This window comes from Colletotrichum truncatum (assembly GCF_014235925.2).
Source record: "Colletotrichum truncatum strain CMES1059 chromosome Unknown Contig_0003, whole genome shotgun sequence".
NCBI classification, from domain to species: domain Eukaryota; kingdom Fungi; phylum Ascomycota; class Sordariomycetes; order Glomerellales; family Glomerellaceae; genus Colletotrichum; species Colletotrichum truncatum.
Genome location: NW_027222400.1, coordinates 2,380,193 through 2,406,217, shown reverse-complemented (window position 1 = coordinate 2,406,217; position 26,025 = coordinate 2,380,193). Strand labels below are relative to the sequence as shown.

Below are 26,025 nucleotides of genomic sequence, written 5' to 3'. Positions count from 1 at the left end.
CACTAAAGCAGCATTGCATCGGATAGATACACGAAACCCCTAAGTCCGACGTTGGCTTTTCACGCAACCTCCGACCTGTTTTCCTCGCACGAAGTACGTCTTTCGTTCCTTAAATCCGATTTGCCATGTTTTTTCCGGCAAGTATACATACGTATAGTGTAGTTACCATGCAAATCGGATGGCATTGGCTCCTGTCGCCGCTACCTTGGGCCGTCGCATCTTCGACCCGAAGCCAATCCGACACAAATCCGTACAGCGCCCTCGCCTAATTTTATCGCCGCCCGCCCCCCCGACCATGCCATGTCATTTCTCTCTCCATGTCCGTTCCACGCCCGTCCCATTCCACCCACAACCCATGCCAGGCCATACCATGTCATGCCGTGCCTGCTAAAGTGTCCCCCCAAGGCGAAAACTTGTGCGGCAAACACGCAAAACCTGGATCAGCAGTCCCAGGCGCCTGGACCACCAAACCCCACATCAGCAGTTCGCAGCAGCCTGTCAGACGCCCGTTCTCCAGTGAGATCCCCTATGGGTCCCGATCGATTCGGGCGGATTCGAGCCATCGTCCCGAAAAATCTCGCGATATTTCACGTCCACAAAGCCGCTCGCATGATTTGCGTCCAGCCCAGACCACCCCTGTTCCCGTCGTCCACCCGGCTCATTATCTCATCATTCTCTCTCTCTACCGTCACAATACCACATTCCCGACGCACCCAGGCCCCTCCACCATACCATTATACCGCTGTTCCTTGAGTCCTGTAAGGACGCTTACTACATCCGAACCGGAAGAACACCTGGACCGGCATCAGCCCCCAACAGCTCACGTTGATGATATGCTCACATGTTGGCCCGATCACTTACCACACTCGCCTGTCATGATCTGGTCCACCCGTCGTTAGCTACTGCCCGATTACCTGCCTCCGCACCCATTCACCTGCGCCGCAATGGATATCGATGGAGCCGCGCCTCCATCTTCAGCCGAGGAGTTGGGGTTGTAGAAATGCCAAGCTGGCACTTACCTGCTCTCATCTTCACCAGGGGCAAGAAAACCCAATCTACGGTGAAGTTTGACGATTTACCTCAAGGCGCTCTGCCGTTGGATCCTCGTTCCATGCCAGATGATGGCCCAGTCTACCCGACCGTCGTGCTGCAGGCACGTCGAAACATGCAAAAGTTTGACAACTGTGTGCTATTGACACGTGTCGGCGGCTTCTACGAGCTGTATTTTGAACATGCCGAAGAGTACGGACCTCTGCTTAACCTCAAGGTCGCCCAGAAAAAAACAAATGCCGGCCCCGTTCCTATGGTAAATGGTTTTCTTAATCTTTTTTGTTGCTACAATGGTGCGCTCTTGGTCTCGTGTGCTTAGGTCTGATATCGGATGGTTAGGCAGGTTTTCCTTTCTTCCAGCTGGATCGATTCCTCAAGATCCTAGTCCAGGACCTGAATCGCTACGTTGCCATCGCTGAGGAGTTCCCCAATAAGGCGCCAGACAAGGTCAAGTCTGGTGGGCTGATGCATGATCGCAGAGTTGCTCGTATCATCACGCCAGGAACATTGATCGACGAGAATTTCATGGATCCTTATGCCAACAACTACGTACTGGCTGTCCATGCGACGGCGGCCCAGCCCGGAGGGGCAGTGGGAGACTCATCCCATTCAGCCGCTGACGAGAGCATGACTATAGCGACTGATGACCCTGCCGAACCACTCCATTTGGGCCTCGCGTGGTTGGACCTGTCCACCGGCCAGTTCTACACGCAAGCTACCGATCTTTCACAGTTGTCCTCGATTCTGTCGAGAATATGCCCGCGAGAGGTCGTGCTCGCCAACGAACTACAAGCTCAAACTGGCCATGGGCTGTTTTCCATACTTGCGGAGGACCGCCATCTCGTCACATATAGCCCGTTCGGCGAAATAAGGCGTATTTCCGATTGGACGCAGATGCTCGAGTCTGAAATTCCTCAGGCAACACGGGATGCCTTTACCGAGGGCGAGGTGATGGCAGGGAGCCTGCTTCTGCACTACGTTAAAGAGCGTCTGCTGGGCTTGAGCATGAAGCTACAGCCGCCCCTACGTCACGAGAACATGCAAATCATGAGCATAGACAAAAACAGCATGCGCTCCCTGGAAATTAAACAGACGATCCGGGATGGGAACTTCCGGGGTAGTCTTTTACATGCCATTAGACGAACTGTTACGAAAAGTGGTGCCCGGTTGCTCAATGATTGGCTTGGCGCGCCCTCGACCTCACTCGATGTTATCAAAATGAGGCAGGATCTTGTGGCTCGGTTCATAGAGGACCCAGACTTGCGCGATGCCGTGATACTGCTCCTTCGCCGCAGCCATGATTCCCAACGTTTGGTTCAAAAGTTTGCCCTCGGTCGAGGAGACCCGGACGATCTGGTAGCTTTGGCCAACACCGTCCAAGCCACTGGCAATATCAACCAGCTGCTGGCCGAGACAAGCGATGAGTCCAACTGTCTGGCCCAGATGATTACCCGGCTTGATCTCAAAAAACCCCTGAATCTTGCACGACGGATCAAGCAAGCTATTGACGAGGAGGGCATCGTTCATCAGCATGAGATCGAGGAAAACGAGGCAGGGGAAATGATAGCTCTTGCCAAGGATATTGTGAGTAACGAAGGCACGCAAGAAGATGCTGCCTCCTTGCCGAAGGGTGCCGCGAAGAAGAAGCGCCCCAGCTCCGTCCGGGAGGCCTACGCCGATGACAATGTGGCCTGGATAATGAAGCCGGGGGCCAGCCGTGTCCTCCGACAGCTTCATGCAGACCTGGGCGCCCTACATGCCGAGAGAGACGCTCTGACAGAAACTCTCCGCAATCACCATGGCGCCACCTCCTTGACTCTCCGCTGGAGCCCTGCCCTCGGTCACTTCTGTCACATCAAAGGCAAAGACACTCGTTCCGTCTCAGATATCATGGCCCTCAGCGCCAGCCGCTCGACGCGCTCTTTCCACGCCCCTGAATGGACTCGCCTCGGCCAGCAGCTGGAGCATGCCCGGCACAGCATCCGCACCGAAGAACAGCGCGTCTTCCATGCTCTTCGCGCCGCCGTGGTCCTCAATCTCGTCAAGCTGCGCCGGAACGCCACTGTTCTTGACGAACTCGACATTGCCACCTCTTTTGCCAAGCTCGCCGTCGAGCAGAGCCTCGCCCGGCCCGTTCTCAACAACTCGACCGCACACACCATTATTGGCGGCAGACACCCAACCGTCGAGGGGGGGCTGCACGAACAGGGCCGCAGCTTTATCCGGAACGATTGCCTCGTAGGCGGTCCCTCTGCTGGCCGGCTATGGCTGATCACAGGACCCAATATGGCTGGTAAGAGCACGTTCTTGAGACAGAACGCCCTCATCACGATCCTCGCTCAGATCGGCTGTTACGTCCCCGCAGACTACGCCGAGCTGGGCATGGTAGACGCTCTTTTCAGTCGCGTTGGGTCGGCGGACAATCTGTATCGTGACCAGAGCACCTTCATGGTAGAGATGATGGAAACGGCGCAGATTCTCCGCAACGCGACGCCGCGGTCCTTTGTCATCATGGACGAAATCGGTAGGGGAACGACTCCCGAGGACGGCACGGCGGTTGCGTACGCGTGTCTGCACCACTTGGTCACCGTCAACCAGTGCAGAACGCTTTTTGCGACGCATTTTCACAAGGTAGCAGACCTTGCGTTGGCCGAGGGCATTTGCGAGTCTCAAGGAGGCGTGGACATGTATTGCACGGATGTGGATGAAGACGAACATGGTGGATTTGTCTATATTCATAGGCTACAGAAAGGGATTAACCGCCAGAGCCACGCACTCAAAGTTGCGCGATTGGCAGACCTGCCCGAGCCGGCGATAGAGGTCGCCAAGCAGGTTCTTGGTAACTACGAAAAGGCCAGCAAATTCTGAATTTTGTACATTCACATAAGAGCATATTCAAGGGAACCAGGCACGTCAGGTGTACGAGTGTAAGATAAGACCTAGGGCTTTTGTACGTTAGTCATGATACCCAAAACAAGACGGTTATACAATGTATGAAAAAATAGGAAGCTCCCTCATAGGGTGGTGATGTGTGTGTCATCAAGAAAGATTCAGGGTTAAAAAGCTCTTGAAAATTTTTATAATCATAGGAAGCATGTGTTGAACAGGGTAAAAAAGATAGAAGAGGTAACTAACCATTTGCAAGACGGAGAAGTGCATGCTTCAAGCATGTCACATCACCGAATAAGTCATGAGCAGTTTTGCCGTCAAATGCGATGTGCTTGATTGACCGGCAACCCATCTATGTAGCTGTGTTAGATCCACGTAGCGTCGTAAACCCATCCGAAGCCCAGAGAGAAGCCGAAACACCGATTTCCCGTCATATTGTTTAGTCACTACAAAGTTTGTTAGCACATCATGTCGAATCTCGTTAAATGGGAGCGGAACATACAAGAGACCGCCAAAGCCACCATCCTCATCAGACTCCTCGTCGGACTTCTCAGCCTCCTTCTCGGCCTCCTTCTCCTCGGCACCGCCGGAAGCGGCAGCGACGGGAGCGGCAGAGGCGTAAGCATCGGGGTTGGCGATGCGGTCCTTGAGCTCCTCGATCTCGGGCCAGCTGATCTCGGTCTCGATGGCGACAGCGAGAACGTTCTTGTAGCTGTTGAAGAAAGAGTGGATGACGGACGGAAGAGTGGGGAAGTTGATGGCCAGGGAGACAGCGGCAATGGTGGTGAAAGCGCCGGTGAAGGCCTTCAGGAGCTGCTCCTCAGAGATGTCAAGGACATCGGCAGGGAAGGTGTTGCCCTGGTCGTAGACCTGAGCAATGCCCATACCGTAGGTGAAGGGAGAGATGTTGAGCATGTTAAGGAGGGTAGCCTCGGAGGGGCCGACCTTGGAGTTGGCCTCAACGAGCTTCAGGTCCGAAACGATTTCAATGGTACCACGGGCAATCTTGGTGGGGACACCGAGAGCCTGGAAGAAAGAAGTCTTACCAGGCTCCATGCCGGTGTTGCCAGCGGGAATCCAGACGTCGGAGGGAGCGACGGCACCGGCACGGGCAGGGGCAGCGACCTTGTTGGCAAGAATCTTGTCACGGATGGTCTTGAGTTCACTGTTGGTGAAGACGAAACCGACGTTGCCCTTGACGAAGGGGAGCAGACGCTCGTACTCGGGGGCATCGGGGATGAAGGTCTTGAGGGCACGACGAACCTGTAGCAAATTCGTTAGTAGGTGAATTTTGAGAATCCAGCCAACGGCGCAGGAGCCATTGACTCGGGAGAACAACGTACCATGGTGTTCTTGCCCATCAAGACGACACCCTCACCGCGGAGGGACTGTCTGATCTCGTGCATCTGCTGAGAGCTGACATTGTCGACGGAGACGATGAAGATGGACTTGTACTCCTCGAGCAAGCCCTTGAGCTTGTCGAAGTAGCCAGCCTTGTTCGCAGATTTGCCCCCCATATCTTCTTATTTTATGAAGGCAGGATGTTTAAGGGCAAATGAATTTGTTCCTTAGTGTGATGGGAAATGGGTATCAAAATGGTGATGTAGTAGGAAAGAAAAAGAGAGCCTCTCAAACGTTTGACGATTTTGCTCTCTCGCCCAAAAATTTCCTGTGTGGTGTCGGGGCTGGCTAGCCAATCCTGTTCCACCTTAGGGCAACGTACTGCTGCGGGGCGGACTGCAGGGACAGTGCTGGTCCAAGCTTCAATGGAAAAAGGTACATGCCGCAGGTACCGTTATTCCAATTTTCGGTGGGGCAGCTATGCAATGAGTTCCTCAGTGAAAGTTCTACCTCAACTTCACTCCCTTCCGTAGGCAACGTCAATTCAGCCTAATTGAGTCAGCTCAACTCTGAAGAGGTCATCGATTCAACATGAAGGTTCCATACAACTTCGTTCAGCCTTCTGGCAACGTTGTGTTTGCTGCCAGGGGTGGAAAGATTCACTCGTTCAGTCTCCAGGACGGCTCTCACCTGTTCACATGGAAGCACCCTGATGTCGAGAAAGTCACCGCTGCATCTGCGGCAGCTACTTCTGCCAAAGCTGATACTGAAGTGGGCTCAAATGTTCCTACTCCCTCATCTCCTGCCAATGATGAGGATGGGCCGCCTGCCAAGCGTCAGAGACTTGAAAAGGAGGATGAGCACCCGAAGGACAGCGATGCTATGGCCATCGATGAAGATCAGAAGGAGGGCTTTCAACAGCAAGAAAACGATAAGAAAGTAAAGAAGGATAGGAGAAAGGGCAACAAGGGGCAGGGACAGCAGCTCAACAATCGTGGTAATGTGTTTGCGAGGGTCCCCGACTACCCCGTCATCACTCTTATGACTACCACCAGCAATGGTAGCCACCTGCTGGCCATCTCAGGCCACGATAAGTCTCTTTGGGTGTTCGAGCATGACGGCAAGGGTAATTTGAAAGAGCTGAGTCATAGGTACGTTATTTGTCTCGCCCAGTTCTGTAGGATAGACCTTAACGTGTGTATAAAAAGACAAATGCCTAAACGCCCATGCTCTGTCATAATCTGCCCGGACAACGAGACTGTTTTAAGCGCTGATAAGTTTGGCGACGTCTTCTCACTGCCTCTCATCCCGTCTGAGAAGCCCGCATTTCCCCGTGAGTCCCCAACACCAGCAACTACGGCATCAGAGTCAACCTCCAATGCAGTCACCCCTAAACCTTTCCAACCGGAAGCCAGCAACTTCACTGTGCATTCCAAGGCGAACCTCCGGGCTCTCAAGAACCAGCAGCGTGAGATGAACAAGACGAAGCGTGATACTCCAAAGGAGGAGCCGACATTCGAGCACACGCTTCTCATCGGACACGTCTCCATGCTCACAGCTCTGACGCTCGCTGAGAAGGGTTCTCGCCGGTACATCATTACCGCAGATCGTGACGAGCACATTCGTATTTCGCGCTATATGCCTCACGCACACATCATTGAAGGCTTCTGTCTCGGCCACAAAAATTTCGTCAGCGCCCTCACCCTGCCGAATCAGGATGTTCTTGTCTCCGGCGGAGGGGATAGCGAGCTGTTTGTCTGGGACTGGGAGGCCGGCCGGGTCTTGTCCAAGTTTGACATCTTGGAGCAGGTTCAGCAGATCGAGAAGGAAGCAACCAAGGTTGCTGTATCTCAGCTCCTGTCGGCTACTGTTCTTGCCAACGGCCTGCCAGTCCCTATCGTATTGGTGGTCTGCGAAGGGTATGTTTCCCATAGCTGTTTGAGTCGCCAATCATTACTAACTTCGTCATCAAGTGTCCCTGCCATCTTTGTGCTCCGAGTCTCAGAGCAAAACACTCTGTCTCACGTGCAAATCGTTTCATTGCCGGGCAACCCCCTTCATGTGGCGCCCATCTCAAACAACGGTTCTTTGACTACCATCCTAGTGGCAGTTGACCCAGTGGACGCCAGCAATGGACCTAACGGCATCTTATCATACAAATGGACTGGCGCCGCTTTCTCAACAACACAGGATTTCTCTCCCGTGGACGCGAGCCTAAGCGAGGACGAATTCGACTTAACCGCTGAGCAAGTAAAGAAGCTGCTCTACAACATTGGAGACCTGCGGAAGAAAGGTGATGACGAGCAAGCTGAAGAGGGAGATGAGACAGAGCAAGTAGGACAAGCACAGGAAGAGGCGACATAGTCACATAGAGAGAGCCGGGCGGCACAATAAAGATTCGAATGAAGGTACATTTATCATGAAATCGATTCAACGGAATATCCTCTATGACCGTGAACGCCTTCCCACCAAGTCTCGATGTCCGTCGAGCAAAGAAGCCAAATGATTTTTTTAACACGCAAGCGCTGGACCAGATATCCCTGTTACTCTACCGGTCCATTGGAATCCAGCCTTCATTCTCGACGAACCAACTCGGCGCGTCTATACGAGGCGACCAGTCTTGTCACCATCTAAAAGGCAACCCCCGAACGGGAGAGTCCTTTTACCAATCTCCATGCAACCGTTTCCATCCATTCATGACTGGGAAAATATGCATTTCCGTTCGTTAGAACAGATGTAAAAGAAGTGCCTCAATCCACGCCCCCCACCAACACGCCGAATATGCTCGTTATGTCAAATATCATCAAGAATAGGTGTCATTTACTGGGAAGCGCACTGCACACGCTCAGCGCCGGGGTGACCGTCCTCATCGTCTTCATCCATGGGGCCAGCACCACCAAAGACTCTGGCTTGTGAGCTGTTGTCCAGATCCTCGAGGTCAGCAGGCTCGGTCATAGCCTCAGGGGGAGGCACGGTCTGCAGGGACGGGGCAGGAAGCAGCTTCTGGAGAGCCTCGAAGGCGGCCGGATCCTGTGTCCAGTTCTTTTCAGGGAACTTGACGCTGAACTGGATGTACAAGTTGCCGAACTCGTGGTGTCTGGGAGAAGGCATGCCCTGGCCGCGGACCATCTTGACGGCATCTGTAGTCATTTATTAGTAAAGTTAAAATACAAAATACTAACATGGAAGGGAGTTAACATACCTGGCGCAATCGCCTCACCGGGTAAGATCTCGATGCTGAGCCACCTTTCATCAAGGTGCTCGATGTAGATGGTTCCACCGGCAAGCGCAGTCACCAGCTCAATCTCGCAATGGTAGAGAAGGTCGTCCTCCTTGCGAGTAAAGCGGGGGTGGGGCTTCTGCTCGATCTCAAACACGACGTCACCGGCCTGGATGCCAGGAGCCTGGTCACCCTCACCGCGGAACTCAACCTTGGTGCCGCTCCTGACACCACGGTCGACGTGGACGTGAAGAACCTTCCGGTCAACAATAGTCTTCTTGCCGTTGCACTGCTTGCAGCGGTCCTTCTCCTTGATCGTCTCTCCCTCACCGTTGCAGTCGGGGCAGACGGTCTGGAAGCGCTGAATCATAGGGCCCATCTGTCTCATCATAGTCTTCATACCGTGACCATCACAGCCAGCACAGTGCTTGACAGCGCCCTCCTTTCCGCCACGACCTTCGCACTTGGGGCAGATGATAGAGCGCTGAAGAGCCAGCTTGGAGATCTTTCCGCGGTAGACGTCCTCGAGAGAAACCTTGTGGGTGTGGTGAATGGTGCGAGCCTTGGGAGGGCCACGGTTGGGCATACCGCCGCCGCCGAACATGCCGCCGAGACCACCGCCAAAGCTGCCGGAGCCGAAGAACTGGGCAAACAGATCCTCAGCAGCCATGCCGCCGCCGCCACCAGCACCACCCTCAAGACCAGCCTCGCCATATTGATCGTAGATCTGGCGCTTCTGGGAATCGGAAAGGATCTCGTAGGCGTGAGAGACCTCCTTGAACTTGTCTTCGGCCTCGGGATTGTGGGCGTTCTTGTCTGTAGGTTCCCGTCAGCAGGTCCGCATCAAAAAGGCATATCAAGGAATTGCTTACCAGGGTGGTACTTCAAGGCATTCGTCTTGTACGCCTTCTTCAACTCCTGCTCCGTCGCCGTTGGCGCAACCTGTTTCCCATGTCAATATCTGATCTCGGCCATTTGAGTGATACCACGGCAACAACATACACCAAGGGTGTCGTAGAGCTTCGTTTCCTTGACCATATTGTATGTAGGTACAGTAACTCTTATCTAAGATCTTGGCGCAGGGGTCGGGTTTGGGGGATAAGGGTCCTTTGGAGGGGCCTGCGGAGTCGGAGCTGGTCAGCGAAATGATTCACAAAACTTTGTAAAATTTGTGACTCTTTGTCCGCCCTGCCTAAATAGATTGCAGGAGAGATCGAAACAAAGATGCAACACTGGAGGCCTCGGGGCTAAGCGCAGCGGACCAACGCAAGTTAAGGGAAAGAGGGTTGGCGGATCGGAGAAAGAACGCCTCCCACCTTTACCGTTTGCGCAGCAGGTAGATAAACGGACAGATTGCGAACTTACCTGTGTAATAGCAGGCGAATATGTCTGTGCAACTGGGTATCTGGTAAACTGGAAAGGAGATGTCGCAGTGAAAGAAAAGTTGAAAAAGATTGAAGGAGTAGGGACCGGGCTGGGGGCAGGCAATAATTATTGATGCACTTCCTGGCGGGGAGGGAATCTACTTGGGCTGAACGGACCAGCGGCGCTAGTGACAGGACATTGGATTTTTCAAAATAAAGGGAGAAAGCAGGCTGCAAGTGCGGGTCGCCTTGCGCATTTCCCGCGCCCAAATGGCCCCAATCTGAATCCCATGGAAAGGTGTAGAATGTTTTTGAGCCACAGTGGCGGTGCTGATGATGCAATACCTGCACCTTCCTGCCAGATCCGGTCCGAGGGGTCCAAAGACCCTGATCCATTCTGCTCCCAGAACATGCTGTTTAACCCTCTAAGCAGTAGTAATACAGGCAAATCCAGGCTTCTGGGGCGCAATTGTGACTCGCCTCCAGGTCGAGTTTTTCCCCTAACCCGCCGCAGAGTCTATTCATATCCTAGACGGCCAATGTACCCCTCTAACAATACTTATGCAAATTCTGTTCCCCGCCATCCGATAATAGCGTTAGCTAAGCGGAGCCTGGATTTCTTATCCGTCATCGTTATCCACAGGTTGCTTCACTGCCGGACTTTACTCCTGTCGGGAATAGGAAGCCACGGGATTCAACGACTGCGACAGCACAACGGACGCAACGTTCGCTTCGAGCCCCGCTGGTGCCTTTGCTCTTCGTCTGCTTCGCTAAGTCGTCAGTCCGCCGTAGAATTGTTACTAGAAGGATAAGTGTTCTTGTGTTCGTGTTTCAACCTGGCTTATCAAATGTCTGGAGGGACAACCCAAAACTAAATGCAGAGCACTGGCCGAACCCCACGACATCGGCCCAGTTCGTGTTGAACATTCTACTCTGTTCCATCGGATGCGCTGTCGGAGCTTGTAATCGATCTTGTAATGGCCCGTCCGATTGTCAATAGTGCCCACCTGCTGCAGCCACCTCCAATGTCAAAACCCTACGTCAGCTCTATGGTGGGAAGTGGGCATCTGCCCTGCTTCCGATATCCTTTGACCTAAGCGTGTTCTCTAATCCCATGCTCTCATGTGAACCGAGCTTTGTCTTGAAGCGCTCAGGCGCCCGTCTCCCAAGGGACGGACAGATGCCCCTAGCCTCTCTCTATACTACGTAGTAGAGCCGTCGCATCTAATTCGATCAATGCTCAGGCAAGAAGTAGGAAGAACGCGTAACAAGTCTCTGCCATGGATGGGTCTGGGGACCGTAACGAGATGGTAATGTGTGAACAGTCTGGGGCCCACCAACACTGAGTACACGGACAATGTCGTCAGATATTGCACCAGGAGCAAATTCTAAAGCGGGAACGCCTTGGCACGACAAAATGAATAATAGAGAACCAGCAGCCGAGTACACTTTTCTGTGGATCGCAATTTGAACGATATTGTTCTTTGGTGTTGCCGACAACTAAGCTGTGTATTCCAGCAGAGTTTGAAAGGTTAACCTTAGGCTAATGGCCAGCTTTCTTACACAAAACTCCATGTCAGGACTTTAAGATGGAGAGACAGTACTGGCAGAAACAAGAGTGGCACCAAGAGGAAGACCAAGACAAGCACCACCACCAAAACAAAATGCAGAATAGATGATGTAGCAAGCAAAGACGCAAACAGGAGAAAAGACATGGACTAATGAAACGGCTGACCTTAAACATACCTTACACCGCATAACGTCTGCACCTTTTTCGAAGTGACGAGATCTTCGGGACCGCAGACTCACCATTGGACGCGAATCCGTAGAGGTTCTTCCGCGATTTAGGTGGCTGCGGACAAGCCAACTGGATGGAATAGACTCAGTCATTCTGATAGTGATACGTACAATAAACTCATAAGAGCACGGTGTGGAAAAAAGGAAAAATTGGAAACAGAAGAAGTACAAGAAACAAATATTCATGGTAGTCAAGGTAAGAGGTACGATTTGTTCAGATGCATTGCACCTTGCCAGCCTGACGAGGGAACTCGTCAGGCGTATGAGACAGTAAGCTGCATATTGCCCTCTTTGCAATTTTCTGTCGATCAAAAGAAACTCAACCTGAACGATAATTAAAAGTGTTTAAATACCGATGGAAATAGGAGAAATTATAAATATGGTAAGTAGGAACACAGTATATTAACATCGCAGTTCAGCACCCGCTCAGTCGTACGTGGTGGCACGATGGGATGAAGCCCCGTCGATATGGCGGGGTAATCCAAGCATCTCCGCCGCCATTTTATCAGCTTCTGGCTCTGCCCAATCAAATATAATTAATTTGAATGACAGTGATAGCGCCAGGCGACAGCTCAGAAGCTGTTATCCACCCCACGGCGGGCCGTATACTGGGGAACTGCACTGCAATCCCAGGTGTTCCTTGGCATGAAATGTCGGGCCATGCTGGAGAGGAATGTTCTATCCGCTCGCCACTAACTGATTAGTAGCGGGCGCAACTAGCTTCAGTTCAGAATGAAAGAACGGGGTCTCAGATCAACGGTGTGCACATCTTATCTCTTATCGACAATAGGAAGGTTTGCATTGGTTGAGCTGTGCACCTCGCGAGGGGCGCCAATGCCCCTCGGAGAAGCATCATTCGCTTCTCAGGTGTCTCGCTTGAGGGAAGGTGACGGCATGGGCTCGGGGACATGCGGGTTTGAGCTGCCCATACCATGGGTTTGAAGGTGGCATGACATGAAAAGCTCCCCATCATCAAGCTCTTGTGTCGTTGATGTAAACTGTTAGCTCTCGTTGTTTTAAAACTTGGTCCTGGCCGATCAGTCCTTGGGGGGTCGATCGTCTTTCTTCTGACTACTCGTTACCTCCATCCGAACTTTGAATGACCTGTGCCCATGCCCAACATGGATACCACTATCGATTTCAGCCCTTACCGGGCCGACGGCAAACTCGTGGGTCAAGACCGCTCTGCTCATGTGGAGAAAAACTAATAGCTTGTTAGTATGGGTTCGTCTGCGTTGTAACCGGCGCCGCCCAGCCTGTTGGACAAGCCATCATTGAGGAGTTGGCAGGTAGGAGTTCCAGCTATCAGGTTGTCGAAGAGTAACTCAAGATACAGGCAGCTCATGGCGCCGCCTCCATCTACGGTACGAATCCCGCTCTAGAGTTTGAGGCTATGAATGCTAGCTTACTGACTATAACTCACGCTGTCCAGCTTGCGACAAGGCGGCTAGTGACGAAAGCTTCAAACCGCTGGTCGATAAGGTGCACGCCGAGCACCCGAACACCAAAATCATCCCGTATCCTTTCAATGTAGCTAAAGAAGAAGAGACCCTCGTCCTTATTGATGAGTTGCTTAACCACTTCGGCCGTCTCGACATCTGGGTGTCGTCGGCCGGACTTTTGGGTCCGCCGTCCATCGCTGATACCACGCCGGCGGACTTGCAGCGCTGTTTCGAAGCGCACTCCATGGCACCTTTCTTCGCTTTGAAGTACGCGCCCCCCGCCATGGCCAAGCTCACGGAGAAGAAATCATATCCGAACGCAGCGCCCAAGACGCAAAAGTATGGAAGTATTATCGTCATTGGAAGCGTGGCGTCAACCTACGGCGGGTGTTGGGGGCCCTGTTACACCATGGCGGCCCACGCCGCCCTGGGTGTCGTCAAGGCTGGGGTTGCAGTTCTCAAGGGCACCGGAGTGAGAATCAACTGCATCTCGCCAGGCCAGGTCGATGTTGGCCTTGATTTGAACGGAGTGGGGATACTAGTTCGATTGATCGTAGACAAGTGTGCTAACAGGAAATGTAGATTGATATGAAGGGAATGAACTCCCAATTCCCCCCTGCGAGTCTGCAAGGTAAAGAGGTAAGTGCATACACAATATGGAATACAATTCTTTGGCTTAACATCCAAAGGCTTCGGAGGCCACCATTGGTCTCGAGAGACCAGGCAGTCCGCAAGAAGTAGCTCGAGTAGCTGGTTTTCTCGCGTCTGGCTTCAGCTCGTATATCACGGGAGCAAACCTTATTGTTGATGGCGGCGTGTCGTAAGTACTTGTTGCAGCTAGACAGCTCCCCGTGACCAAGACATTAGCTCACGGATTGCTGGATCTAGTGCCATGAACCCGCTTACGATCCCTATCGGTAAAGCGCACGCGTAAGTCTTGGCCGCCGGAAGGAATGGACAAACGAACTGCGGGGTTGTGGTTGAAGGGCTCCGAGCGTGTCTGGTTGGTCATACGGCGAACACTTGTCCAATCCGTGACCGTGTTTAGGGAATGTCGGCTGCCCAAGAAGGCAGGAAGGCTTGATACCGCGGCGGGCATTTGCGACAACGGTTGGTGAAAGGTGCTTATTGTATCGCTCTCTTGCCGACGGTTCCAATATTGATAGCAAACAGAGATTGACTTGGGCGAATGCAAACGGGCGTCGGAGACGGCCGCGGGGTACAGAACCCCATAAATGGAACGCTCCAGTGCCACTTTCAGAAGGTGTTCCACCCAAACCCTTTGCCCCAACACATTCTCACAGGTAGTATCCGTGGAGCTTTCTAGCGAGCTGTCACACTAGACGCAGCCATACGGACGGACGCTGGGTCTGAGATCATCGACAACAATCGTCTCCATCTCCAACTGGTCTTATCTCATCCCCACCTTTTCCACAACTTCACTCTCTTTCCTTTCCTTTCCTATTTCCTCGCATTTTATCTCACAATGTCCTACACGCCAGAGGTCTTCGACATTGCCGACGAGTCTCAGACGGCCGAGACGGCCAAGAACTACGGCCTGTCACCTGAACAAGTGCTTGAGCTTCATAAGAGGGCAACTGCGGCCAAGGCTACGGCTTACTGCCCGTACAGCAAATTTCGTGTGGGTTCGACTCTCCTGTCCAAAGATGGCCAGTACACTTCCGGTGCCAATGTCGAAAATGCTTCCTACCCTGTTGGCACATGTGCCGAAAGAGTCGCATTTGGCAAGGCCATTACGGAGGGCATTCGGGGTTTCAAGGCTGTCGCTGTAGCTACCGATATTGAACCTCCTTGCAGCCCATGTGGCATGTGCCGACAATTGTGAGTTTTAACCTCTAGCATTCAGCCCCTCTGGTGGTCTGGAAAATCTTCGACACAAACCTATCCCATACTGATGCCACATGTAAACAGCATCCGCGAGTTTGTTGATTTGGAGACTCCCGTCATCATGTTTAACAAGGATGGCAAGTACGTTGTTATGAGACTCCAGCAAGTATGTCTGACCTATCAAGGCAAGAGAAGACCCCAGTCAAATCATCGTACTAACCTCGTGTCCAGCTCCTCCCGCTCTCGTTTGGTCCTGAATATCTCCCGCCCCCAGACGTCTTGGAAAGGAACCTGGCTGGGAGGACCTAAACGATCAGTGTTTCTTCATGCTACGTAGCTCTACATGTGTGCAGCAACGATCCACGTGGGGGGGATCTGATCGACGTTGTTGCAACAAGAAGCTCGCTGGGCTTTGCATGCATTAAGAGTAACTCAAATTCAAATTGACTGGCGCAGGTTGGGTTTGACACGAATTGGAGTTGGTGAGGTGAGATTGTGGGTTGCAGTCGGTTTTTTTCTGGGGATGAAAGGCTCGGTTTACATTGAAGCGCGGTAAATGCTTGGTCGAACAATATTTGTTCCCAAACGGTGCTGGCAATGAGTGGATACAACGTGTTAGCTTTCCGTATACTGGTCAGTGAGAAACAATACATTCGAATGAATCTAGCTATACCTCTGAAGAAGTCCTTCGTGTTGTCCTTGTGCCTGCGACCATGACCATGTATTTCATACCATAGGAATAAGTGGCTTTTAACACGCAGGTGCCCTAGGACAGTTAATCGTTTAATGGCCGGCTCATATTAATAAGGTACACTATATACTTGGGAATCTAAAGTCCTCGCAAAGGATTTAACAGGTGTGAGGGGACTCTGTGAGGTGAAAACAAGATTTACGAGAAGCCGAGTGATGAGTCGGTTTATATTCCGAGTTTATATTCCGATTTGCTGAAGAAGCATATGAGGCAGCTGTGGACGTTTAAGCTGGATTGGCCACTATTGTATATCTAGGTGGTAATTGGTGGGCTTGTTCCTATCAATTATGCCATCTAAAAGCTTCACAGAACTATTTTGCAATTGGGTCTTATACTTGGCAATGCAAAGGGATTCAGTGCCAGAACCTTCTAGTTATGTTAGGCCAATTTTATTGGCCTTTCCAGTCTGTCAGAAAAAGTCAACGTTTCTATTGTCTACCTAGCCTTTGATTTTGATTTGAATATTCGTACCATACGAGTGTTAGAAGGCAAAAATTAATGAGGCTAAGCGCAATGAGCAAAGTTGCGAAGGATGTGTCAAGGGATCTGCACGTAGCCGCTTACACGAGAATAGTCTTTTTACATAATCACACCTGGAGGTGAGGTTGCGGAGAGCAATCTCCACTAGAGAATGCAACATCCAACTTAAGCTTAAGACCAGATACATTCTAGACCATGGCTACAATGGCCTGGCCCAACAGTACCTTGACTGACATGTTGCCCAGCTTTTCCCACACAATAGTGCTAAACAAGTTGGCCTTTGGTCTTGTCAGTTCGACAGATGCAACATCTGGATCCTTCGATTTTCGTACTCAACAGGTATATACGTATCATTCGGGCCATCCAAGTCAGATTGATGTATGACTTTTGAATGAATGCAGCCGGCAAACTGACGCCTTGTCATTTTACTGCAACCTGACAAATCCTCTACGGCAAACTTGCCAAACCACTAAAGAGATTGGTCTACTTCCACAAGAGCTTGAATTCTTCAAGCTTCGGCTTTCAAACCCGTCCTCTTCATCATCCTTGTGTTGGAGCTTTCCCCCACCAGGTGAGAGCCATCGTGTCTGGTAACGACTCTAAGCCGGTCGGTCGGCCGTCCTAAAATGATAGCTGCGATTTTGAATGGTTAAAAATTCCGCACAGCCCAGGCTCAGCATGTTATTTTGCCCCTATGGTAAATTGTCTTTGACTATCTTGGCTCGCGCAGCAAAAGTTGAACCAAGCAGTTGACCCACCGTATTCCTCGTCAGCAGCTGCACAGCACAATACATCACTGAGACGGCTGCTCATCATGGAGCGACTCCCAAATTCCAGTGAGTTGTGCTACTTCTAATCAGACGCAGATATATACACTAGCCTCTGCATTCTTTTCAGCGAGCACTGATAGATTTAGCGATGCAACTGGCCGCGAAGATGCCAACAAAAGGGTCTGCACTATCTTGGCGTTGTGTATCGAGCCGGTGCCCATGTCGTAACTAACAGCGCCGGTCCTCTAAGATGCTCTGGTCGTTGCCGAGTAGGAGATATTAACCCTTGTGACCGCTGAGCGTGAGAGGAGACGCGAGTGGTGGAAGTTCTTCATTAACGGCTTGTGCAAGCGTACTCTTGCTATATACCTTGTACTCGGGCGTAGTAGCGAATGAGTGGTGCCAACATCTTGTATAGGAAGAAAAAGCCGTTTCAAATCCTCTGGAGCACTTGCTAACACCTTCTATATAGCTACGTTGGCTATATCTTCACCATGGCTGACTGGAGGAGTAACATGAAACTCATTTCGGCTAGCCTTCAGTGTGTCCTTTTCATGATGTAAGTGCTATAAGGCTCGGTGATCCGGATCGAAGAACTACTACTCATGAACGCCTGTATGCTTGTATCAAACAACTTTATTTTCATCATTTTCTCTTCCATTAACGAGGCGAGTCAATGTACTATTTTCCATATGGGGCGTTGTTGACATGGCCTTTTGCTACTTTGTCATCAGTGGTATGCGTGTTGCTGGACGAGTTACCCCATTTGAGGGTGTTAATGGTGATAAAATGTTATTATCCGGGTTACTGGTCCTCTCGGCTATACCGTTGTCGCCTTCAGCTACTTGCGCATTTTGGTCTATGCCCTGGTTGGTTTCACCCTTCTCCTATTTGCAAATCATAATGGCCCATCACCAAGATCAGCCAGCCTCTCACCCCAATTGCCTCGACCTGCACCGCCGAAACATGGTCTCTTGGACCTCAGGCTTGCGGTATGGCCTTCATTGTCTTCGCCAACTGGTTCTTCAACTTTGTATTCGGCATGTCCATGTCTCCGGCCTCCCTCAACATTACCTGGAAGTCTTCGTTGTCTTTGGGGCACCGTATACTGGAACGGCCGTTTAGACTTACACTACCTACCCTGGGACTGGTTGAAAGAGGCCTGAGGAGGCCGAGCTGCTATTTGCCAGGGACGTGCAACGAGCTGGAAGACCAAGAAGGCTGACTTGCGCCTGGAAGCCGAAGTTCATGCCGTTTTTGGAGCGCGAGAGCGACCCCCTTAACCATGGGGATGGGAAGGGCTACACTACTCCGAGTCCTTGAGTTGCTCGAAGAGTATATAGCATATTGAACATGGGTGATAATTCTGGGGTTGAGGAGTCAGCTGGGTGGCATGTGGTGCGCAAGGTGTAGTCGATTGGCCGCTGGGCCTGGAGTTGTTCCAAGTTGAGATACCAAAAACATATTTCCAAAGCTTTGACAGTAAGTTTGAAGTTCATCTTGTAGAAAACTCGGCCAACTTGCATCCACGCGCATAGAATTCTCGATACATGCTCGTTGTCGAAAAGATATTTGAAACCGAGGTTGTCATTCCAGGCGTCAGTGTAAGCCAGAACGCAGGTTGCAGTGGTGTCTCGGAGCATGTACCCGCTACAATTGTCACCCGTACGGTAAACCCCGGGCTGGCGGGTCGAAACATATCGATAATTACATATCACCGTAGTTTCATCGCAAGCTCCATTCCGCTTCCTTGCAACCCTAACGAGCTGCCCAAAACAAAACGAAACGGAGAATGGGGTCCACCTGGACACCAAAAACGTATGGAAAAAGAGGGCAAAGCGAGAGGAAGTAAAAAAAAAAAAAAAAAGAGAGAGAAAAAAAAAAGGTGGGATTTGAAACTTTCCCTTTAGCCCCTCCACTTTTTGCGAAACCCCTGATCGTAGTCGTTCCTCAAAAATATGTATTCATGGCAGCTGCAATTTGCGCAGAACGCACTCAAACATTGAATTAGTAAACGCCATCACTTCTCAGACAACCCGATGTAGAAATCCCATGTTGTATGGGAGACATTGATAAGCGAGCGGTGCCAACTTCGACACCTTCCCTCACCCCTTTCCTTTCTCCTCTTTGTCTCCTCGTTTCGCCGATTTTGGTGCGTTTTGGCGGGGTAGACAAAGGATCTGGCCGATCTTCCCCCCACCAAAAAAATTCGGCTTGAACTCGACTCGACACTGACAGTTGTTTGTGTTGAGGGGCCTGCTGCTTAACGCCCGAGCCAAGTGTGAGCTCCACACCACGCACGGATCATCCATCTACTCTCGTTGGCAGCTGCTCTTATGGATATAATTCTGTAAATCTGCATCTGACCTTTAGGCAGGAACAGGATTTGGATGGTGCCGATCAACGTGAGGCCAACGCTTGTTGGAATTTGTATTGTGCATCCTTTTATTTCGTTTCTAGTTCTAAACAATAATTGTGGCTTTGGATTTTTCTCATTCTTTTTCTTCTTCTCTATCTATTCTTCATATTCCATCATCCTTGACACTAAAAGTAATATTCACAACTTGATCAACACGCGCCAAAAGGTTGCGCTGGGCCCTGGCTAGAACAGAGATCCTCGCCGAACCAGGACGTCGGTTGGGTGCTTGCTTGCACGAAAGCGCCGCATAGCTGTCAGGAGACACAGCAGCCCAACGACAACATCCCACCTGTCATGGCCCACCCACGTGGCGCTTTCGCCGCAGCCCGACTTCCCCCCCTTCCTCTCCTGGCCTCTCTCACTCTTTCCTTTTTTTCTTCTTCTCCAGTCTCTCTCGATCTTACTGCCCCATGGGTCTGCTAGTTGACTAGCTTGGAGTGTCACGATAAGGGCGGCATTAGCCCTGTTTTACACACTTAGGCCCCTCCCTTTTATACTGGCTTAATGCAAGCCGTAATGACGGCTTAGCCGACCACTTGCAGGTCCGGATGGTGGGACGAGAAAGTACAACTCTCCATCACGGCTGGACAGAAACGTCCCTGTTGTGCCCGAGTATCCAGCTTCGTGCATGCTCACCCCGCTTCCTTCGTCTTGAAAACCAAAGAGACAGCCTGGCGGTGGGAAAAGTTAAGGTATTAGATATGAGGACACAGTTCACATCATCTAGGTTGGAACATTCATAGAGTTATTTTAAAAGCAGATTCATCATGACGAGGCCCCTACGTACAGAGAGACTAGGAAACTGAAAGTCAAAAACTAGAACCCTGCCAAATGATTCTTTTAGGTACCAGTCCGCCGCACCTTCATGGTATTAAGGTGCCAAAAGACTCGTGAGCCCTCCACATGCAAGCCAGTTTTCAATCCCACCCGTGGGCCGGGGCGCGCCCAGCAACCAACCAAGAAGCCGGCCACGCCCAGTGGCCCGTGAGGTAGCCTTCCGTGATCTATCAACAAACAAAGTCTTGATGAATCTCGAGTAAACGCCCCCTACCGGTATGCTAGATCCGTGCGTGATCGATCGGCAGACCCAGGGGCTTGGTTAGTGCAAAAGAGAGAAGTCGTATCCCGTGAAGCGTAATTTAGATGAGGTCGGCAACGTTCATGGGCATCTCCTCAATCTGGGTGCTGTAGAACTGCTCAATCTCTCTCATCATGCGGACATCCTCGGCGGTAACGAAGTTGATGGCAACACCCTTACGACCGAAACGACCACCACGACCGATACGGTGAATGTAGTTCTCACGGTTGGCGGGAAGGTCGTAGTTGATGACCAGGGAAACCTGCTGGACATCGATACCACGGGCCAGAAGGTCAGTGGCAATCAGGACACGAGAAGAACCGGAACGGAACTCCTTCATAATCAGATCACGCTGAGCCTGGTCCATGTCACCGTGCATGGCGGAAACGGTGAAGTCACGGGCAGTGAGCTTGTCGGTAAGCCAGTCGACCTTCCTGCGGGTGTTGCAGAAGATGACAGCCTGGGTGATGGTGACAGTCTCGTACAAGTCGGAGAGGGTGTCGAGCTTCCACTCCTCCTTCTCAACAGCAATGTAGAACTGCTTGATACCCTCAAGGGTAAGCTCGTCCTTCTTGACGAGAATGCGGACAGGGTCGCGCATGAACTTGGTGGTAACCTCAAGGACGTCCTGGGGCATGGTGGCGGACAGAAGGACAACCTGGGTGCTCTGGGGAAGCAGCTGGAAGATGTCGTAGATCTGCTCGGTGAAACCACGCTGTGATGCAGGGTTAGCATGCGAAGGCCTCTCGGATATTATGATAGACATACAGAAAGCATCTCGTCGGCCTCGTCAAGGACGAACATCTTCATGCCGTCGGTCTTGAGGAAGCGACGCTGGATCATGTCGTGGACACGACCAGGGGTGCCGACGACGACCTGGGGACCGTCTTGCAGGGCCTTCATGTCGTCACGGACGCTGGTGCCACCAATGCAGGCGTGGCACTCAATGTTCATGAAGTCGCCGATGGCAACGACGACCTTCTGGATCTGCTGAGCAAGCTCACGGGTGGGGGCGAGGATGAGGGCCTGGCACTGCTTGACGTTGGTGTCGATCTTCTGGAGGACCGAGATGGAGAACGTGGCAGTCTTGCCAGTACCGGACTGAGCCTGGGCAATGACATCGTGACCTGGGTAAAGGGTGAGCTAAGTCTAAGGCGCAAATGTGAGGAGTTGACATACCCTTGATGACGGGCATGATGGCACGCTGCTGGATAGCAGAGGGACGCTCGAAACCGTAGGCGTAAACACCTAGGAGGGGCGACGTCAGCAAAACGTTCAGTAGTGAGGGGATTTGCACTCAAATTTTCGAGCGCGAAATTAATACATACCACGGAGGAGCTCCGACTTCAGAGCCATGTCATCGAAGGAGTCAACGGTCTCATCGTAGTTGGACTCGATCTGGCCTGGGAAGAAGACTCTTGTTAGCGGTTTGAAGTCGTTTGGAATGCGCCAGACGGGGGGTTCGAGAAAGAGTAGGAGAGGCGGTCGGTCGGCAGGTAGACAACCCTCAAACCTGAGGGCGGATCCTTCCACCGACGACCAGTGATGGTGATGATGATGCTTCAGACTGTCGCATCACTTACCCTCAGGCACGTCCTCAAGACCCTTGTCAGCCATGATTGTGGTGTTGTTTTGGGAAGAGATCTAGATCACAAGCACAGCTTGGAATCTAGAAATATCGTCGCGAAGGTGGGGTTGGTTGAGGGGCTGGAAAATTCGCGAACGTCTCGTTAGGAGAGTTGCGAAATGTGTCGACGAATCGAAGTCTAAGAATTAAATTCTCTTCTAGATTAGATGCTCTTGGCGATAAGCAAGAGCAAAACTGAATCTAGGAATAAAGTGCGGTTTGTATGTTCGTGGGGTGACGGTGCACGTTGATTGTTCGGTGGGAGGTGAAGTTTTTATCAGCAGCTGCAAGAATTCTTGACCACGTAAAAAATTTCCTGGCGGCGGGCGGCCCCTCGATTTATGCGGTAAGCGAGGTGGCGCTAATTTTCCACTACCTCTCGAGACGTGCAAATCCGTGGCTCGAGGCAGGCTGTGATTAGGGCACACCCACCGTAGTGAATGGGCAACCACTGGCTGACAGTACCCGTTCAGGCGAAGGAGCGCTGGGAGAGCCGGAGATAGCAGGCATGAATGGTACCAAGGTTGCACTGGCCTCTGAATTTTTTCGTCCCGTTCCCAAGCGTAGTGTGGCGGAATGCCTGTCGAAATTTTCATCTAGGCAACTTCATGCATTAATTGAGTTGCTGGACGACTCTAACGAAGCATGTGCCCGCCACTTGTACCACCTGCGCCTGCGATACAAGCCCAGTGACATGATTTCTGTTGCAGGATTTGCAGGTTACTCTTTCCGTTTTTTTTTTTTTTTTTTCACGGACGCTCCATTCTTCAGCTTGTTTGCTTGTGCTTGGGGGTTCCTTCAACGTCTCCCGCCGCAGCCTTGCCTATCTAGCTTGCTTTAGTAGCAGGCACATGTCATTGTTCCGTCAACCGTAAACATGGCCAACGACACCCTCGTGTCATCCCAGGACACTCTATCCAATGGCAGAATCAATGACCACGCTGACACCAACGGTCATGGCTATGACTCAAAACCTCTCGAAGACGCAGTCATGCCAACTGAGTCAATTCCAACCCATCCTCTGGGGGTGAAACCACTGGGTAACCAGTATCTCTCGGACCGTCCGAACGCTCGGAAACACATCGGGGTTTTCAAAATTTTGCCTGATGAGGCCCTCATGCTCTTATTAGAGTATCTCGACCAGAAGAGCTTGAGGATCCTGGGCTACGCCAGCAAGTTTCTTTACGCTTTTTGTCACTCTGACGATTCATGGAAGGCGTTGTTCCTAGAGTAAGTTACCACTATGATGGAGGGCAAAGAAATAAAAATAAAAATAGGAAATATGGGTCCACAGATAAGTTTCTCTATACGGCAAGTGCCACAAATGCTAGATGACTTATTTGCGCCGAGCTGTTTGCAACCGCTTTACCAATTTTAGTCTTGGTTCGAATATGACTCTTGAGGGTGACTACATCCTTAGTAGGGTTGTGATCCATCGTGGTAAATTATTTTGGTGGTTGTCAGTTCGGTTCAGCTGACAAACTGGCTAGGTCCCACAGCTCAGGCAGATTTGATGGCAAGTGGCAAGGCTCCTGGAGATCAACTCAGCTGGGGCTATCTCCCGAAAAGCAGCTCAAGATTGTCTGCAGCAATGTTTTTTCCGACGTCCTGCATAGGCCTTTTGTTTGCAGTCATGTGGATCTCACCCAGTTCACATCCAGAATCCCAAGAACCAACCAGATCCAGCGCATGGAGATGCTGACCTACGAGGAATTTGCTCAGAAGTGGACAGAAGTTCCATTCATTCTAACCAACTACATCCAGTCATGGCCTGTTTGCCACGAATGGAATCTGGATGTCATACTTCAACGCTACAGGGACGTCGAGTTCCGCGCCGAGGCTGTGGACTGGCCATTTTCGACATATCATGATTATATGAAGAACAGTCACGACGAAAGCCCGTTGTATCTTTTTGACAAGAAGTTCGCCGAGAAGATGAAGATCAAAATTGGCCATGAACAGGGAGCGGCGTACTGGAAGCCGGACTGTTTTGGACCAGATCTTTTCGAACTCCTAGGCAAGGAGCGGCCCGCCCACCGGTGGCTCATTGTTGGACCCGAAAGGAGCGGTTCGACTTTCCATAAGGATCCGAACGGTACAAGCGCATGGAATGCCGTCATTCAGGGCACGAAGTACTGGATTATGTTTCCGCCTATGGCGCAGGTTCCGGGAGTCTACGTCTCGGAGGACAGCAGTGAAGTGACGAGCCCTCTCAGCATTGCCGAGTGGCTCCTAGAATTCCATGCGGAGGCGAGACAATTGCCTGATTGTATTGAGGGCATTTGTAAGGAGGGAGAAATTTTGCACGTGCCCAGTGGATGGTGGCATCTGGTCGTTAACTTGGAGAGTGGTATCGCTTTGACACAGAACTTTGTGCCCAAGTCGACGTCCCTATACCAGCTAACTGAGGTTTTGGGATTTCTCAGAGACAAGGCCGACCAAGTTACGGGTTTTAAGCAAGAGGTGACGGACCCCTACGGACTGTTTGTTGAGCGGCTACAGCAGGAGTATCCGGATATTCTGGAAGAAGCACTGCAGAAGCTGGAGAAGAAGACCAGCCAGAAAAAAAGGAAATGGGAAGAGGCGGTAGGTGGTGGAGACACTGAAGCAAACAATGGAGGAGGCTTCAGCTTCGGATTCGGCGGTGACTTGGATGACGATGAAATTCCATAAGATGTACTAGACGATGCAGCAGCAGTTTGTGAGTCTAAGGATATGCATTATAGCCTTATTTAGCCACACTACGGCCTTATACATTCACAACGAGCGCTTTGTTTAATCCCCTCAAAGCATTGTTTAAACATCATGATGTTCCAGAATAACCAAGTCACTTCCATCAGCGTGGGCAAGATATGAGATAAGGGTAGTAAAATTAAGATTAGACGAAGCTCGTCCAACCAGAGGACTGGACGATCTCACCATAGCAGAAAGTAACATCCGTTTAATAAACATACAACGGCTTGATATAAAAGCGTTGAACATTTTGTGCAAGTTAGGATAAAGGTAGCATGGTAACTGGGCAGGGGATCAGCTGAAAAGGAGCTCGCCTCCCTTGAAACAGGTATTCGGTGAAGAAAACCTGCCACCAGCAGTTTTGCTTTCAGTGTCTCTCATCCAGTGGTTTGAGGTGCGTGGCTGATCGATCGCCTGGCGTGATCTATTGGCGTTTACATCGATGGCCAATCACACGCATGTGTCCCTCAACTGCTGGTTTTGTTTCAGCCGTTCGTTCGGTCGTTCTCGCTCGTGTTCAATAGCTTGCTGCCTCGGTGTTGTCGTATTACACTTGCTTCACGATCCTAACTCCGTAGTAAGCAAGGATTGTTGCAAAGAAAGAGAGGAGAACTGAGCCATCCTAGGGTAAGGCTAGGTACTATTACTGTTGCTTTTATGAAGTGGTGAGTCCAAGAGGGGCCACCCCAGTGGAGAGAAAAACCCCACGCCCAAATACTTGCCGTTTACTGGACCGTCATTTGGATCCTTCCCCGCCCTGTGCTTCGGATTGGATATCTGGAGGCAATTTTGCCTGGTACGTACCTCTGGGCTTTGATTTCACTCATACCGGGTCCGCAGTACCCCGACCCGCGGAAGCTGTCGGTGGCCCTGTTGGTGCCGCTATTGCTGGCGCCGCTGCATCATCCCTTCTACCAGACACCTCATGCCTCTAGGTGGCCGCCTTAACCTGCTGTGGACAACAGTCGGTCTTTGCTGCCAGCAAACGCCCGCTCAACCTAGGCAGGTACCACCTACCTTACTGGACCGTGCTGTACCTTTGCAGCAGCACCCCAACTCACCTTACCTCAGGTGGCCCCGTCCCAGTCAGCGTTCCTAGTCCCAGTCATCATCAGCCGAAGGGGGAAATACGTGCACCTGTTAACCGCGTTTCCTCCACCATCCATACCATAACCTCCTCCACCATCCATACCATAACCTCCCGTCCCCCTCACGC

General features: G+C 51.4%; 8 protein-coding genes across 8 annotated transcripts; 5 read left to right on the top strand and 3 right to left on the bottom strand.

Annotated features, from left to right (window-relative positions):
- Positions 1-841: 841 nt before the first annotated feature.
- Positions 842-3,918, top strand: CTRU02_205552 (domain V; the record flags this gene model as incomplete). The annotated part of the gene is made up of 2 exons (XM_036722854.1): positions 842-1,306; positions 1,390-3,918. The coding sequence occupies 2 exons, from the start codon at positions 842-844 to the stop codon at positions 3,916-3,918; spliced, it is 2,994 nt and encodes a 997-aa protein (XP_036585751.1).
- Positions 3,919-4,378: 460 nt separating this feature from the next.
- CTRU02_205551 (60S ribosomal protein uL10) lies at positions 4,379-5,456 on the bottom strand (the record flags this gene model as incomplete). The annotated part of the gene is made up of 3 exons (XM_036722853.1): positions 4,379-4,385; positions 4,442-5,202; positions 5,283-5,456. 3 exons carry the CDS (start codon positions 5,454-5,456, stop codon positions 4,379-4,381), a joined length of 942 nt encoding a protein of 313 aa, XP_036585750.1.
- Positions 5,457-5,871: 415 nt separating this feature from the next.
- CTRU02_205550 (tRNA methyltransferase) lies at positions 5,872-7,644 on the top strand (the record flags this gene model as incomplete). The annotated part of the gene is made up of 3 exons (XM_036722852.1): positions 5,872-6,431; positions 6,489-7,199; positions 7,254-7,644. 3 exons carry the CDS (start codon positions 5,872-5,874, stop codon positions 7,642-7,644), a joined length of 1,662 nt encoding a protein of 553 aa, XP_036585749.1.
- Positions 7,645-8,100: 456 nt separating this feature from the next.
- Positions 8,101-9,538, bottom strand: CTRU02_205549 (protein mitochondrial targeting protein; the record flags this gene model as incomplete). Its single annotated transcript, XM_070204569.1, has 4 exons — positions 8,101-8,420; positions 8,483-9,316; positions 9,373-9,442; positions 9,503-9,538. 4 exons carry the CDS (start codon positions 9,536-9,538, stop codon positions 8,101-8,103), a joined length of 1,260 nt encoding a protein of 419 aa, XP_070061673.1.
- A 3,244-nt stretch (positions 9,539-12,782) lies between these two features.
- CTRU02_205548 (3-oxoacyl-(acyl-carrier-protein) reductase) lies at positions 12,783-14,037 on the top strand (the record flags this gene model as incomplete). Its single annotated transcript, XM_036722850.2, has 7 exons — positions 12,783-12,830; positions 12,881-12,950; positions 13,002-13,025; positions 13,094-13,632; positions 13,686-13,742; positions 13,793-13,923; positions 13,992-14,037. The coding sequence occupies 7 exons, from the start codon at positions 12,783-12,785 to the stop codon at positions 14,035-14,037; spliced, it is 915 nt and encodes a 304-aa protein (XP_036585747.2).
- Positions 14,038-14,589: 552 nt separating this feature from the next.
- CTRU02_205547 (Cytidine deaminase) lies at positions 14,590-15,260 on the top strand (the record flags this gene model as incomplete). Its single annotated transcript, XM_036722849.1, has 3 exons — positions 14,590-14,945; positions 15,036-15,117; positions 15,183-15,260. 3 exons carry the CDS (start codon positions 14,590-14,592, stop codon positions 15,258-15,260), a joined length of 516 nt encoding a protein of 171 aa, XP_036585746.1.
- Positions 15,261-20,510: 5,250 nt separating this feature from the next.
- On the bottom strand, positions 20,511-22,066 carry CTRU02_205546 (ATP-dependent RNA helicase eIF4A; the record flags this gene model as incomplete). Its single annotated transcript, XM_036722848.1, has 5 exons — positions 20,511-21,164; positions 21,218-21,576; positions 21,629-21,697; positions 21,778-21,852; positions 22,033-22,066. 5 exons carry the CDS (start codon positions 22,064-22,066, stop codon positions 20,511-20,513), a joined length of 1,191 nt encoding a protein of 396 aa, XP_036585745.1.
- Positions 22,067-22,953: 887 nt separating this feature from the next.
- CTRU02_205545 (F-box and domain-containing protein) lies at positions 22,954-24,749 on the top strand (the record flags this gene model as incomplete). Its single annotated transcript, XM_036722847.1, has 2 exons — positions 22,954-23,306; positions 23,567-24,749. 2 exons carry the CDS (start codon positions 22,954-22,956, stop codon positions 24,747-24,749), a joined length of 1,536 nt encoding a protein of 511 aa, XP_036585744.1.
- Positions 24,750-26,025: the final 1,276 nt, after the last annotated feature.